The sequence below is a fragment of the Penicillium cataractarum genome (assembly GCF_028827025.1).
Source record: "Penicillium cataractarum strain IBT 29864 chromosome Unknown utg000009l, whole genome shotgun sequence".
Taxonomy (NCBI): Eukaryota; Fungi; Ascomycota; class Eurotiomycetes; order Eurotiales; family Aspergillaceae; genus Penicillium; species Penicillium cataractarum.
In genome coordinates, this window is record NW_026622745.1 from 1,108,968 (window position 1) to 1,123,716 (window position 14,749).

The 14,749-nt window shown below is 52.2% G+C and overlaps 7 protein-coding genes across 7 annotated transcripts; 2 read left to right on the forward strand and 5 right to left on the reverse strand.

Moving 5' to 3' along the window:
• Positions 1–1,575, reverse strand: N7496_011010 (NAD/NADP-dependent betaine aldehyde dehydrogenase; the record flags this gene model as incomplete). Its single annotated transcript, XM_056703923.1, has 2 exons — positions 1–1,015; positions 1,094–1,575. 2 exons carry the CDS (start codon positions 1,573–1,575, stop codon positions 1–3), a joined length of 1,497 nt encoding a protein of 498 aa, XP_056549883.1.
• Positions 1,576–2,754: 1,179 nt separating this feature from the next.
• Positions 2,755–4,448, forward strand: N7496_011011 (GMC family oxidoreductase; the record flags this gene model as incomplete). The annotated part of the gene is made up of 2 exons (XM_056703924.1): positions 2,755–3,001; positions 3,067–4,448. The coding sequence occupies 2 exons, from the start codon at positions 2,755–2,757 to the stop codon at positions 4,446–4,448; spliced, it is 1,629 nt and encodes a 542-aa protein (XP_056549884.1).
• Positions 4,449–5,165: 717 nt separating this feature from the next.
• On the reverse strand, positions 5,166–6,564 carry N7496_011012 (N-acetylglucosamine-6-phosphate deacetylase; the record flags this gene model as incomplete). The annotated part of the gene is made up of 2 exons (XM_056703925.1): positions 5,166–6,092; positions 6,187–6,564. 2 exons carry the CDS (start codon positions 6,562–6,564, stop codon positions 5,166–5,168), a joined length of 1,305 nt encoding a protein of 434 aa, XP_056549885.1.
• A 41-nt stretch (positions 6,565–6,605) lies between these two features.
• N7496_011013 (uncharacterized protein) lies at positions 6,606–7,467 on the reverse strand (the record flags this gene model as incomplete). The annotated part of the gene is made up of 2 exons (XM_056703926.1): positions 6,606–6,931; positions 7,026–7,467. The coding sequence occupies 2 exons, from the start codon at positions 7,465–7,467 to the stop codon at positions 6,606–6,608; spliced, it is 768 nt and encodes a 255-aa protein (XP_056549886.1).
• Positions 7,468–7,884: 417 nt separating this feature from the next.
• On the forward strand, positions 7,885–9,640 carry N7496_011014 (unc-93 family MFS transporter; the record flags this gene model as incomplete). The annotated part of the gene is made up of 4 exons (XM_056703927.1): positions 7,885–8,514; positions 8,584–9,191; positions 9,264–9,359; positions 9,415–9,640. 4 exons carry the CDS (start codon positions 7,885–7,887, stop codon positions 9,638–9,640), a joined length of 1,560 nt encoding a protein of 519 aa, XP_056549887.1.
• A 587-nt stretch (positions 9,641–10,227) lies between these two features.
• Positions 10,228–11,970, reverse strand: N7496_011015 (glycoside hydrolase family 13 protein; the record flags this gene model as incomplete). The annotated part of the gene is made up of 1 exon (XM_056703928.1): positions 10,228–11,970. One exon carries the CDS (start codon positions 11,968–11,970, stop codon positions 10,228–10,230), a length of 1,743 nt encoding a protein of 580 aa, XP_056549888.1.
• Positions 11,971–12,842: 872 nt separating this feature from the next.
• Positions 12,843–14,525, reverse strand: N7496_011016 (uncharacterized protein; the record flags this gene model as incomplete). Its single annotated transcript, XM_056703929.1, has 1 exon — positions 12,843–14,525. One exon carries the CDS (start codon positions 14,523–14,525, stop codon positions 12,843–12,845), a length of 1,683 nt encoding a protein of 560 aa, XP_056549889.1.
• Positions 14,526–14,749: the final 224 nt, after the last annotated feature.

Consider the following 14,749-nt stretch of genomic DNA (forward strand, 5'->3'; position numbering starts at 1 on the left):
CTAAAGCTTGGCAAAGACCGTGGCCACAGCCCCACTCATATCAACAAGGGTGCTCTTATTCTGCAGCCAAGCCTCAATACCCTTATGGCCATTCTCAACGCCCAGACCGCTCTTCTTCCAGCCACCGACGGCCATCTCGGCGGGGCTCTCACCCCAGGTGTTGACCCAGGTAATACCAGCCTGCAGCTGGTCGATCACCTTGTGGGCCTGGTTAAGGTCCTTTGTGAAGACGCCCGCTGCAAGACCCATCTCCGTGGTATTAGCGCGGCGCACGGCCTCCTCGACGGTATCGTAGTACAAAATAGACATGACGGGGCCGAAGATTTCTTCCTTGACGATGCGCATGTCGTCATTGCAGTCGGTGAAGACGGTCGGCTTCACCCAGTATCCGGCCTGAAGGTCCTGGGGGACATCGGGCTTGCCGGGCCCACCGGTAAGTAGGGTTGCGCGGTCATTCTCGATACCGTAGCGGATATACTCGACAACCTTCTTATAGTGAATTTCAGAGCTGAGGGGGCCGTAGTTGGTCTGTTCATCGAAGAGCGGGCCAGCCCGCACAAAGGGGATTTTCTCGAGCAGACGCTTCTCAAAAGCGGCCTTCAAGGACCTCGGCACGAACACGCGAGTACCGTTAGTGCAGACCTGGCCGGTGGAGTAAAAGTTGGCCATCATGGCGCCGTCGACGGCGCTCTCGAGGTCGGCGTCCGGGCATACGATGAGCGGGCTCTTGCCGCCCAGCTCCATCGTCACGTACTTCATGTTTCCGCCGGCGGAACCAGCAACCTTCATACCGGTTGATACCTGGCCGGTGAAGGAGACCTTCGCGATGGTAGGGTGGCTGGTCAGGTAAGCGCCGACATCGCCGGCTCCGTTGACCACGTTGAAGACACCGGCGGGTAGGCCGGCCTCGGTGTAGATCTGGGCGAGGGTCTCGCCGTGGAGAGGGGTGAATTCGCTAGGCTTGTAGATCATGGTGTTACCAGCGGCCAAGCAAGCAGCGGACTTCCAGAGGGCACTACAGAGGAGGTAGAGTTAGTATCATGGTTGATCGCAGAGCCGACTCGTTAATTAGGGATGCAGGTTGCAGACATACATCTGAATAGGATAGTTCCAAGCACCAATGCCTGCGCAGACACCCAAGGGTGACTTCTTCGTATACACCCAGGCATCCTCACGGAGCTGTGTCGTCTCGCCGTTCAAACCACCACCACCAATAAAGTTGGCATAGTACTCGAGCACATCGGCACCCGTCACAACGTCCACGGTACTCGTCTCCGTAAAGGCCTTGCCGGAGTCTAGAGTCTCTACACGAGCAATCTCGTCATTGCGCTCGCGCAACAAAGCAGCCGCCTTCTGCAAGATACGAGCACGAGCAATATAGGTCGTCTTCGACCAAACCTGGAAGGCACGCTCAGCAGCAGCAATCGCAGCGTCAATATCCGAGTTGGAGGCAACCTGGATGTCGGCCAACGGGGTTGCAGTGGCGGGGTTAACGGTTTGGAAGGTCTTGCCGGACGAAGCGGCGCGCACCTGGCCGTCGTAGTAAAGCTGACGGGTCGGGAAGGGGAGGGACATGACGGGAAACAAGCAAGGATGAGCTGTTATCTTGACAAAAGTTCACAGACCCAAATTAAAGAGATCGAAGAGAGTTTTGGGCAAGTTACGTTTGGACAGTATCTCTTTATCGGTGGTGTGGCCCATTCCTCCACAGTTCTACGTGCCACACCGCCTTTGACCTTCGGAGTTGCGCCGGCAAAGCGCGGCGGCTTTAGTGGGGCGCAGCGCGGCGACTTGCGCCGATTGGGATTAGCATTGCCGCCGTGCATTAGCGTGTCCAGAGTTTCGATCTTTTTTAGTGGGAAGATTCGGGTCGATGAGCAGGTGGCGGTAAAACTGGGGCGTTGGCTACGAAGTACTTCCTGGGGATTCGCTGGTGGTCTCGCGGTAGCAATTTCCGCAATCGTTAAAGGGCTTAAAATGGAGATAGACCAAATGCGTACATACGGTAGTAGTTAGTTAGCCCTCCCCTCTCCCTAGGGCTTAGGTACGGGAAATGAGGACTAAGAAGAGTATCGTGGACCCGGGCTGAACCAAGCGGGAAGCGGGGAACTGGTGACGTAGGGGCGTTCGTTTTGAGGCTTTGGGACGTTTCAAGGGAGGGGCTGAGACGTTTCCTATCAACTTGAGATGGACATTGAACGGCATTTCTACAGTATCAGTCATGAGACTGGCTTATCAACGCCAATCTTTCCCCCTCTTTTTCCACTGTTATTCTATTTAGGATATTGTATCCTTGAACTAATATATCCTATCCTATCACATCTCCCGGTTTACTATCCTATCTCAACACACGAGACCAGCCTTGTAGATCCTACACTCGACGGTGGGCCGTGGTTTATCTAAGAGGGATCCACTTTTCCCTCGATCGCCACCACTCATAGCTGCCAATTCGGCCGGGGCAGAAAAAAATTGTGTAAAAGAAAAAAAAAAAGGATTGCAAAGCCACGCCCGAATCAAGGTACTACGTAGAGAATCATCCAAGAGATTAGAATCATTGGATCAAAATACATAGTCCGATCTGAAGCATCAGACCATACCCGCTTACTTCCCAGTCTTTAGCCCCAACCAAAAATTCCCAAATCCCATCTCATCCGACCGTTTAAAACCAAGTGGCGGTCTCCCCCAACTTCTCCTCTTTTCCCCTTCCTTAACTATCTCTTCCCCCTCTTTCCCCTCATCCTCCAACTATCCAACATGGCGACTACAAACGATCTTCCTGCCATTGACGTGGACAGCTATGACTATATCGTCGTCGGTGGTGGTACCGCTGGCTGTGTCATTGCTGCACGTCTCGCCCAGTACCTCCCTAACAAGCGCACACTCGTCATCGAGGGTGGTCCCAGCGATTTCACCGATGACCGTGTCCTCAACTTGAAGGAGTGGCTGAGCCTTCTCGGTGGCGAGCTGGACTACGACTACCCTACTACCGAGCAGCCCAACGGTATGCCCACTGCAAAGAAACTGAGGCATTCCTCTCACGAATTGTGCTGACCCTCCAATCTATAGGCAACAGCTTCATCCGTCACTCCCGCGCCAAGGTCCTGGGCGGCTGCTCCAGTCACAACACTCTGATCTCGTTCCGCCCCTTCGAGTATGATTGCCAGAACTGGGTCGCCAAGGGCTGCAAGGGCTGGGACTTTGAGACCTTCACCCGCATGATCGACGGTCTGCGCAACACTTTCCAGCCCGTGCACGCTCGTCACCGCAACCAGCTGTGCAAGGATTGGGTTCAGGCCTGCTCTGATGCCATGAACATCCCCGTCATCGACAACTTCAACGCAGACATCCGCAGGAACGGTGAGCTGACCGAGGGTGTCGGCTTCTTCAACGTCTCCTACAACCCGGATGATGGTCGTCGCAGCAGTGCCTCCGTTGCTTATATTCACCCTATTCTGCGTGGCGATGAGAAGCGCCCCAACTTGACCATTCTCACCAACGCTTGGGTTTCCAAGATCAATGTCGAGGGTGACTCCGTCACTGGTGTTAACGTGACCCTGCAGTCTGGTGCCAAGCGCACTCTCCGTGCCAAGAAGGAGACTGTCCTCTGCGCCGGTGCCGTCGACACACCTCGTCTGATGATGCTGTCCGGTCTGGGTCCCAAGGAGCAGCTCTCTTCTCTGGGTATCCCCGTCGTCAAGGACCTCCCCGGTGTCGGTGAGAACTTGCTCGACCACCCGGAGAGTATCATCATGTGGGAGCTCAACTACCCCGTTCCCCCCAACCAGACCACCATGGACTCGGACGCCGGTATCTTCCTGCGTCGCGAGGACCCTAACGCAGCTGGATTCGACGGCCGGGCCGCCGATATCATGATGCACTGCTACCAAATCCCCTTCACCCTCAACACCGCCCGCCTGGGTTACGACGAGCCCATCAACGCCTTCTGCATGACCCCCAATATTCCCCGCCCCCGCTCCCGCGGTCGTCTCTACCTCACCTCCTCCGATCCCTCAGTGAAGCCCGCGCTGGACTTCCGCTACTTCACCGATCCCGAGGGATACGATGCCGCCACCATCGTTTACGGTCTCAAGGCGGCCCGTAAGATCGCCGAGCAGTCGCCCTTCAAGGAGTGGATCAAGCGGGAGGTTGCCCCCGGCCCTGCCATCCAGACCGACGAGGAGCTGTCCGAGTACGGTCGCCGTGTGGCGCACACCGTGTACCACCCGGCCGGTACCACCAAGATGGGTGATGTGACTCGCGACCCCATGGCCGTCGTTGACCCTACCCTGAAGATCCGTGGCCTGAAGGGTGTCCGCATCGCCGATGCCGGTGTCTTCCCCGACATGCCCACGATCAACCCTATGCTCACTGTTCTGGCTATCGGTGAGCGTGCCGCGGAGCTGATCGCCCAGGAGGCTGGCTGGACCCGCTCGCAGCCCCGTCTGTAAGTCTTCTGCATACCGAGACTTGAGGTAGGGGAGGGTGGTCTTCTTCATGCCGGGCATTGGTATCCTGGATTGACTCGGACCATTTATTCCGCGTGAAAAGTTTCGTTTTCTGTTCTGTTTTGTGTTTAGCATATATGAGCGAGTAAGCGGCGCAGAGCTCCGCGGGGACTTTGGGGGGAATACGCAGAGCGGGAGTCTCACCGTGTGACTCTGTCTTTTGGAAGACACTTTCCCCCGGTCTATTGGAGTCCGCCAGACGGACCCGGTGTTTTGGATATTTTGGAACATTCACGTATTTATATACCACTTACCCGGTATCTTGGACAGAGGGAGGTAGCCGCCCAATTGGAATGGGCTGGCACTCCGGGAGTCTGAGATATATATCAACGGGATGATACGATTTGCAAGTTTGAAAGTACAGATAAAAACAAAAACATACACGCATACACCTTCTGCTTCAATTGTAAATCATTAATCTTGGTTTGAAAATTGATCTTGATTTAAATCCTATGGGATGTGAAAATATGTTCGTGCATGTAGTATGATTCTATGCTTCGAATGCAAATGAACCCAAACGCCGAGCCCTAAATCGCAGATATCCGAAAGCATGTAGTAGTAGGTAGTAGAGTAATAGCTGAATGATAAAACCGAAGGAAAAACCAGGTGAAAAAAAAGTCAGAAAGCGCAAAGGAAGAAAACCCCGGAAAAATCTCCCCCTTAAACCGCCACGGTAGCCACCTTATCAGCATCGTGAATCTTGACGCCAAACTTCCACACCTGATCAACGGTCAACGTAGGCCCAGAGTACGGATCATCCGACTCGCCCAACACCACCAAGTCCGCATCAGCACCAGCATCCAAGCACCCCTTAACCTTCTCCAGCCCCAACAAACGCGCAGGGACGGCGGTAGCAGCATTAATCGCATCGGCGGTACTAGCACCAGACCAACGGCGGAAATTATTCACGCACTCGATCAGCGTCGCCGACGACCCGGCAATCTTATCCGAGCCCTCAAGCGTCAACCGCGCACCAGTCTTGACAATACGCTCCCCATTCGTCCACTCGTAAACGCCATCGGGCAGGCCACACAAACGCATGGCATCAGTAACGAGCACCAATCCATCCGGATGCGCGTTATACGCAATCTTAATCGAAGTAGGATGCAGGTGAATCCCGTCCGCGATAACGCCGTAAAACGGCCTTCTGCGCTCCGACTGGCCCAGGAGCCCGAAAACGCCCGGGTTGCGGTGATAAAACGGACGCATGGCGTTGAACAAGTGCGTAATCATGCGCGCGCCCTGGTGCGTCGCCGACACGGCCTGTTCGTAGGTTGCGTCCGAGTGGCCGATGGAGTAGATGATGCCCGAGTCGGTGATGTGGGGGATTTGCGCCATCATGTTGCCGACTTCTGGGGCGGCGGTGATCATTTTGATGGGGGATGTGTGCGGGGTTGGTGGGGTGAGGTTTGAGGCGCCGTAGCAGTGGATGAGGTCATCGTAGGTTTGGGCTGCGCGGAGGACGTCCGGTTTGTGGATGCCGTTGCGGCCGGGGCTGATGAAGGGGCCTTCGACGTGGGCACCGAGGGATTCGGCGCCGTCTTGGGCGTGGTGGGTTGCGGCTGTGGGGCCGAGGGAGGGGAGGACCTGGGGTGCGTTAGTGTTATGCTTATCATGTTGCTTATATTGTGATGCAGGGGTTGGGACAGGGATTGGTTAGGACTGAGGTAAGAGTTCTTACCTGCCAGTACACTTCGGGTGTAGAGCTCACGACCGTGGGCAGGTAGGAGGTTACGCCGGTACGTGCTAGGCCCTGGTTGACGAGACGGAGACCCTCGTCGTACTCGGCCTTAGTCGCGCAGGGCACGGAGAAGTCGAAACCCTGTGCGCCGTTGAGTTGGGTGTCGATTAGACCCGGGGCCAGGATACGGCCGCCCAGATCGATAATCTCATCGGGGGACAGATGCAGCTCGTAGAAAGCCTCTTGGTCCTTGAGGATCTTGCCGGTCAGAGAGTCGATCCACAGATCCTGTTCAACCAAACTGGAGCCGCGCAGGAGGCGACAGTTGGTGAACTTGGTGATGCGCGGAGTGCTGGCAGAGGTAGTTTTGCCAGGCATGATGGTGGTGAGTCTAGGTTGTAGTGATGGTGAGTGGAAGATCAAGTGCCGAGATGGCAGATCAACGCCGAGGCCAAGAAGTTGGTCTCCGGAGATGAGAACTCGTGCGTAAACAAGGAAAACCAGAAAGCTCGAGAGTGAATCTCTTGTTTTTGTCTCAGTTCCCAGGCACCAGGGGATTCCAAGGGGAAAAAGTAGTCCGAGGCAGAGATAAAGAGGCCGGACTGCACAATGATGTAACCTGCGGATTGTTCCAGAGGTGACATCGGCATGCCGATGTGGTAGAACCAGCAAAGACCACCAGTGCAGCGGCAGTGGCGTTGGGAGTATGGGGTAGTGTGGTAGTCGACAGTCATAGAGTTTACTACTGGGTCGTACAGTAGTACGGAAGTCTATACTACAGTGTAGACGTAGTATGTGTAATCTATGGTAATATTACCCGTACCCGTACCAGCCCTTACCATACGAGTCCCCGCATGCGGAGAGTTGCAACCGGCAGAATGCGACTCTGGTTGCGGTCGTATTCTGCCTTGTTACTTTCTCAATCTCCTCCCAAGTCTCTAGTCTCCAGTCTCCAGTCTCCAGTTTTCCAGTTTTCCAGTCCAAGTTCTGCCCAGTCTTTGCCCAGATAATCTGGCCGAGTTTCTCCGTACTATTGAACCAGTTAGATTCCCCAGATGCAATCAATTGACTCTCCTCGGGCCGTGGTTCGGCCACACGCCTCCAATGAGTCCTCCGATTTCTCCAGATGTCTCCATCTTTTCTCCTCCCCGCACTGTTGGTCTGTCCATGTGAGCGAGCAGAAAACGAGGAAAGAAAAGAGAATATCCACTCGTTTCTCCAGTGATAACCGGGGAAATTGAATCTTGGTAATTCGCCTTCCGTAGTGCTCGTATGATCCATATTGTATGATCCGGTTGCTTCCAGGGTCTCATCGAGGGACTCAACCTTTATCGATGAGACAAGATAAGAGTAGCTCGGCTATACCTTTTTTTTTTTAGTGTGAACTGTGTCTCCATACTTTTTTTTAGCCTCGTTTAAAAAAAAAGAGCCCCCAAATAGCCGCGCGATCGATTTCTTCATAAATTTATTCCGGTTCGCTCTTTCTCCTCTCTCCTTCATTCTTCCGACTTTGGACTTTCCTTGGATCGAGCAGTGCTCTCACGTGGGTAACAACCAACCACAAAGAAGAAACGTCAACATTCTTACCCCTTCCCCCGGCCTTGTTGATCCTCACGATCCTCAATTTGCTCTGTTTATTTCCCTCTGTCAAATTTCTCCTCACTTTCTCCCCCTTCTCCTCCTCCCCCCAAATAAACAATGGCGACAACTCCTTCAGAGTCGGAGCTGTCGCAGGCACAGACTCCAGTCCTGGACACGTCGACGCCACGGGAGAAACCCGTCCCCTTCGATGTGGAGGATCCCGAGCCGGGGCAAGACCATGCCGTGGTCGGCAAGCCGTGGATGTACAAGCCGCTTTTCAAAATCGGAAAATGGGAAGCCCCCTGGTTCGCCTCGCCCGATATGCAGCTCTACCTCGTTTCCTTCGTGTGTTTCCTCTGCCCGGGCATGTACAACGCCGTGACTGGTCTCGGTGGTGGTGGCCAAGTCAACCCGACCGATGTCAACAACGCCAACACGGCCCTGTACAGCACCTTTGCCGTGGTGGGATTCTTCGCCGGCTCCATTGCTAATCGCATTGGTCTGCGGATTACGCTGTCTCTTGGTGGTTTCGGTTATTTCTTGTATACGGCTGCCCTGCTTTCGTATAATATCAACCAGAATGCCGGCTTTTTGATCTTCTCTGGTGCCTTGTTGGGTGTCTGTGCGGGTCTTTTGTGGTGTGCGCAGGGTGCCGTGATGATGAGTTACCCCCATGAGCACGAGAAGGGTAAATATATTGCCATCTTCTGGGTGATTTTCAACTTGGGTGGTGTCATCGGTAGCTTGGTGAGTCAACTCGGATTAAAGATTCCAAACTAGGGAGATCTCGGACCAACTAATGTATGGTGATTACAGGTCCCTCTTGGTCAGAACATGCATACTACGGCAGGCAATGTCAACAACGGTACTTATATCGCCTTTCTGGTTCTCATGGCCGTGGGATTCGTCCTGTGCTGGGGTCTGGTCGATTCCAAGTATATCAAGCGTAACGACGGCTCGCGTGTAATCGTGATCAAAAACCCAACCTGGAAGTCCGAGTTCCTGGGTCTCTGGGAGACTCTCCGAAGTGACTCGTACATCGTCTTCATGTTCCCCATGTTCCTGGCTAGCAACTGGTTCTACGGCTACCACTTCAACGCCGTCAACCTGGCCTACTTCACCGTTCGCACCCGTGCCCTGAACAGTCTCCTATATTGGCTGATGCAAATGGTCGGCGCATTCGTTTTCGGTCAACTCCTGGACATGAAGTGCTTCTCGCGTCCGACTCGTGCCAAGATCAACTTTGGTATCCTCATGGCTATTACGCTGGGTATCTGGGGTGGTGGTTATGCCTTCCAGAAGCAGTATACCCGCGAGACTGTCAAGGCCGATACGGATTTCACGGACAGCCACTACATTGGTCCTATGTTCTTGTATATGTTCTATGGTTTCTACGATGCTGCTTTCCAGACCTGCACCTACTGGTGAGTATACCGATCCACGCTGGTAGTGCCTACCTTGTTCTACCAGAATCTTATCTAACACCGTTAATCCAGGTACATGGGTTCTCTTTCCAACAACGCACGCAAACTCGCCAACTTTGCCGGTTTCTACAAGGGTATCCAGTCTGCCGGTGCCGCAGGAATGTGGCGGTAAGTTCTCGACTCGTCCAAAAATACCTTTGTTTCCTGTCTAACTCTCCTTTAGGATGGACGCCCAAAAGACCCCCTTCATGACCGAATTCGCCTCCTGCTGGGGTCTGCTCCTGGGCAGTATGTGCATTGCTTCACCCGTGATCTTCTTCAAGGTCAAGGAAAGCACCGATGTCGAAGAGGACCTGCGCTTCTCAGATGAGACCACCGCCGAAGTCCTCGGTGACACGGAGGCACCCGAAAAGCCCCGCGCCGAACAAGACAACGGCAACAAGGCGTAGAGGGCGAATTGGTCGCGACACTGATCGCATGTATCACCACATTGTTCCACCACCGCCTTTATTTTCTTTTCTCATTCTTATACTTTCCTTCTCTGTTCGATGTTTTCTATTTGCATTCCATGGACGTGATAGCTCCATGGCATTTTTACGCGGCGTGATCCCCCTTTACTATTACTTGGATGGGACTGTTGATTTTTTTTATACGATGAATTACCCGCAGGGCTTGTACTGTATACTTTTCCACCTTTTCTTTTCTTACCTGCGCGCGAGAATTGGGGTCGTGGGATAGATCTTGTGGCGTTCCTCTGGATACACATGCAATTTTTGTTTCTCGGCACGTACCCGATTATGACATCTTGTAATAGGCTCGTTGGTGTCTACTCTTCATTCTTTTCAAGGACAATGACAATAATTGGCGAGATGGAAATTTGTCCTCCCTGGGGATGTAGTATCGATGGTCTCTAGGAATCTTTTGGATCATCTTGTCCTGCGTTTAAATGACACTAAGCCAGCGCCAGAGCCAGCCATATATAGGAAGCTATACAAAAAAGGAATTCTATATTGAGTCAAATTGAGGAATCTACTATTTACTCGTTTAAGAGAACCACCGCGCCATATGGTCGCAGCTCAACCTGCCCCTTCGCCAAATCAACGCCATCCTGGTTCGAAACCAAAACCCGGAAATCATCATACTTTTCAACAGGAACAGTCTGGACCTGATCCGAGAAATTCAGCAACACAACCGCCTTCTGATCAGTCTGACTCCAACTACGCTCGTATCCCAGAACCATCTCACCCGTCTCAGATTCCTCTAGGGTGGTATAAGGTCCATAAACGAAAAGGTCAGAGTACTTCTTCCGCAGCGCAATCATCTGTTTCCAGTATGCCATGATACTCTCCGGATCATCGAGTTGACTCGCAACGTTCCACTGGACATGGTCCTTGTTGATAGTCATCCATGGCTTAGCGCTTGCAACGGTAAAGCCGGCATTGGGCGAGCTATCCCATTGCATAGGCAGACGTCCGTGGTCTCTGGACTTTAGTTGCAGCTCGCGGAGGACATCGTCCATCTTGGATACATTGCCACCTCGGGCTTTCAAAATCTCGTTGTAGTAGTTCTGGCCTTCAACATCGATGTATGCATCTACACCGTAGTCCTTGCCTAGATTCGCCATACCGATCTCTTGACCGGCCAGCATGAACGGAGTACCGCTCAACGTCGTCAAATATGTAGCCAGCATTTTCGCGGCTGTCGAGCGGTGTTCCGGGGCATCGGAGGCATATCGAGATAGCGAGCGGCCGCTATCATGGTTGTCCAGGTAAACGGTGTTCCACCCGTCAAACTTGGGCATGGCCGTCTGCCAGAGATTGGTGATTTTGCGAATCTTTCGAGGGTGGAAGTCGCCTCGCTCGTATTTTGCGTTTGGACCGAAATCCATGTCCACAATGTCACCGGTGAAAAGCATGTTCAATTCATGCCGGTCTTTGGCGACGTATTCGCTGACGGATTTCTCGTCCTTGGTGAAACCGAGTTCACCGACTGTCATCACGTCGTACTTGTCAAAGACCTCGGTCCTGATTTCGCGAATGTAATCGTGCATCTTGGGGCCAGAAGCGAAGAATTCCGCGCCAGATTGATACGGCTCGTCATTGAGGATCTTGCCATCTGGTAGATCTGGGTGCTTGGACATCAAGTTCATGCTGTCGATGCGGAACCCGTCCACGCCTCGATCGAGCCAGAAGCGCATATCGTCGTGAGTGGCTTTGCGCATCTCTGCATTTTCCCAGTTGAGATCGGGCTGACTGGGTAAGAACAGGGCGAGATAGTATTGACCGGTAAGCTCGTCAAAGGCCCATGCGCTCCCTCCGAATACAGACTTCCAGTTATTGGGCTCCTTGCGGTTCCCCTGGGCATCGTACTTGGGATCGCGCCAGATATACCAGTCACGCTTGGAGTTTGACTTGGAGCTGCGGGACTCTTTGAACCAAGCGTGTTGGTCACTGGTGTGATTGACGACCAGGTCCATGAGAATGCGCATATCATGTGCATGGAGCTGGTCGATCAACTCTTGGACGTCCTCGACGGTGCCGTAAGGTGCGTGGATGGAGCGATAGTCTGCGACATCGTAGCCCATGTCTTTTTGGGGCGAGGCGAAGATTGGGGAGAGCCAGATTGTGTCTACTCCCAGAGATTTGATGTACGGCACCTTGCTGATGATGCCGGGGATGTCGCCGAGTCCATCGCCGTTGCTGTCGAGGAAACTGGCGGGGTAGATTTGATAGACGATGGCTTCTTTCCACCAAGTCTTTTCGACTGGTCGTGGAGTCATGATAAGTGTATGTTTTATGATTTTCAGTTGGGAATTAACAAGTATTCTGAAGAAGAGATTCGTTTCTGTTCAAAGGATGTGAGGCTATGGTCACGATGCAGCTGGGGTATATGTAGTGCATGGCGACCGCACGGAGCTCTCCGCACTTCTCTCTCAAGACACCGAAATTGTTGGGCTGGGGTAGAGAGATATGGGGAATCTGGAGACAACTCGGAGAAATCTGTAGCGAGGTGCGGTGTCCCACAGAGAGGTCCGTGGCGATCGAAAGTCGGGGGAGGTCAATGGTGTGTCTGATTTCTCCGAGGTAGCTCCGAAGAGATCTAACCGCGTGTATGATTTAACGCCGAACTATAATTATGGAGACTCTATGGGATATTTTTGTATGTTATCGGGGATTGGCATGGCTACTGAAGTTGAGGAGAATTGTCTTCCGAATAATGTCCGGCGTTTCGCTCAATAAAATGGCAACATCTGATTGAATAGAAGACATTTGAAATGGATCTATTTGCGCGATTTTATGGTCACTGGCTGAAGGCAACATTTGATTGTTTTGCCGACCTTTCGGCGATTCCGGTATACTGTCTTTGATATTTGTTTACTACTTTTGTTCAGAACCTGAGGGCTTGGTAAATTGAGAAGCTTCTGACGCCCGATCCATGTACACGTGGTGTCAGAATGTCAATTAATTCTACGCGAATGATTTGGGGAGAGAGAAGATTTGTAACGGTAAATGGGAGATAATTCTCAGCTCTAAGTTCTATGGCACGTCTAAGAAGCTATAGGACTGGAAAATCAAGAAAGAAATAGACCACAAAATAAACACTATATCAGCAGCAAGTCACCGTCAAATGATAGGCCTCTCAGTACATCACTCAACAAACACCCCTCCCAACATGCTTGGTCCTGTCAGCAAATCGACCAAATATGCCTGCCTTCTTCTTTTCTTTCTCAAAAACCTGGCCATCCACGACAGTAAAGTCGTTGAACATCCGTGGAGACACCTTGTTGGCATACAACGCATCAATCTCCGCGTTTGACCGATTTTTGGTCTCCGGCTGGAAGAAATATAGACCAGCCATGATGAATAACTCGGCGCCAACAAACAAGAACATGACCTTGCCACCCCAGTTGAGCTCATCTGGATTGATGAAATACGGGAAGACAGAGGACAGTAAAAGTGCTGTCAGCTGTTGACAGATCAAGACGAAAGAAATCGTCTTGGGACGCGTAGCCTGTGCCGCAGTTTCCTGAGCTACAGCCCATCCATAACAGCCCACGGTTGCCGTATAAAGCATAGACCAGGTAATCATGAAAGCAAGTAGAGCGATATTGGCCGAAGTGTTGGTGGTCGGGGCCATGGATACACCGGCAATGATGACAGACCAAAACATGAGCATGGTACCCCCGCCAATGAGGCCCTTTCTACGTGGAATGATATCGGAAAGACAGACAGCGACCATGTTGGACAAGACTTGAAGCGATGAAGAGATGGCAGTCAATTGGAACGAGTTCGTTTGACCAATCAACTGGAAATAATAGGTCTGGTAGGTATTGGCGAAGTAACCACCCGAGAAATTCTGCGACTGAAGACCCAGTACAGCAACGAGGGTGCGGGAGCGATGCTCTTTGCTGAAGATGCTCTTCCAGCTTGTTTGGGTTGCGGCGGATTCCTCGTCCTCGGTGTTTTTGAGTTCAGTCTTGATCGTTTCAATGCACGCATCGATATCGGCACCGGGGCCATAGAGCCTGGCAATAGCCTTGCGAGCAGCATCTTCACGACCCTTCTTCATATACCAGACCGGACTTTCGGGAAGAAAAGGGAGACCACAAAGGTAAATGCTGGGCATCACAAAAGTCATGACAAAGGCAAGTTTGAAAGACCAGACGCCCTGAATTCCCGAGGCGCCATATCCGGTGATAGACGCGCAGAACTGACCAAAGACAATGATGACGTTGGTAAGGGATGACGCTGTGCTGCGAAGGTGGGCTGGTGCGTTCTCTGTAACATACAAAGGGGGAAGCACCGTCGCGAGACCAACCGACAGGCCGAGAAGTAGCTTTGAGACGAACAAGACAGGCAAACTTGGGGCAAACACCAGTGCAAATGAAGATCCTAGAGAGATGAATACTGCTGTGTACAGCAAAACTTTGCGTCCCCAGAAGTCGGCAAATTGCCCAGCTGCATAGCCTCCAAATACCTGACCAATTGTTGAAGCGGCATTCCAGAGTGACTGCCACAAAGCAGGAATCACATACTCGTCACCTAGGGCGTAGTAGTTTCCATACGCTTTTCGGAACTCGGGGAATGCGATGGCCACGCCAGATAGACCGGCATCGTAGCCCCAACTGAAGACAAGAAGCATAGTGTACAAAGTCCATAAGCAGAACCTTTTTTCAGCCTGGATGGCTTTCCAAAGTTTGCGCCATTGCTCCTTCGGCGTCATGTCCAACGACTGATGAACTTCAAGCTTTTCAGGTGGCGTTTCGTCGGATAGTATCTCGACATGACTCAGGTCTGCCTTCTCGGCTTCAATCGATTTGGTGGAAGGATCCATAGTTTGTGAGATCTTGGAATGTGAGGTAAAGTCAATGCAAAGAAGTTGTTGTCCGAGAGATAATTAGTTGCAAGTAAAAGATTTCCGAAAGTTTATAATGTTGCCATGGAATTGAAAGCCCACGGGGAAAACAAGAAAGAAATCAAGAAATGGATCTAGGTGGTTTTATGGCAAATCCTCGGATTCCTGTGGATGAATGGTTTCCACAGTATCTCCGAATGAGA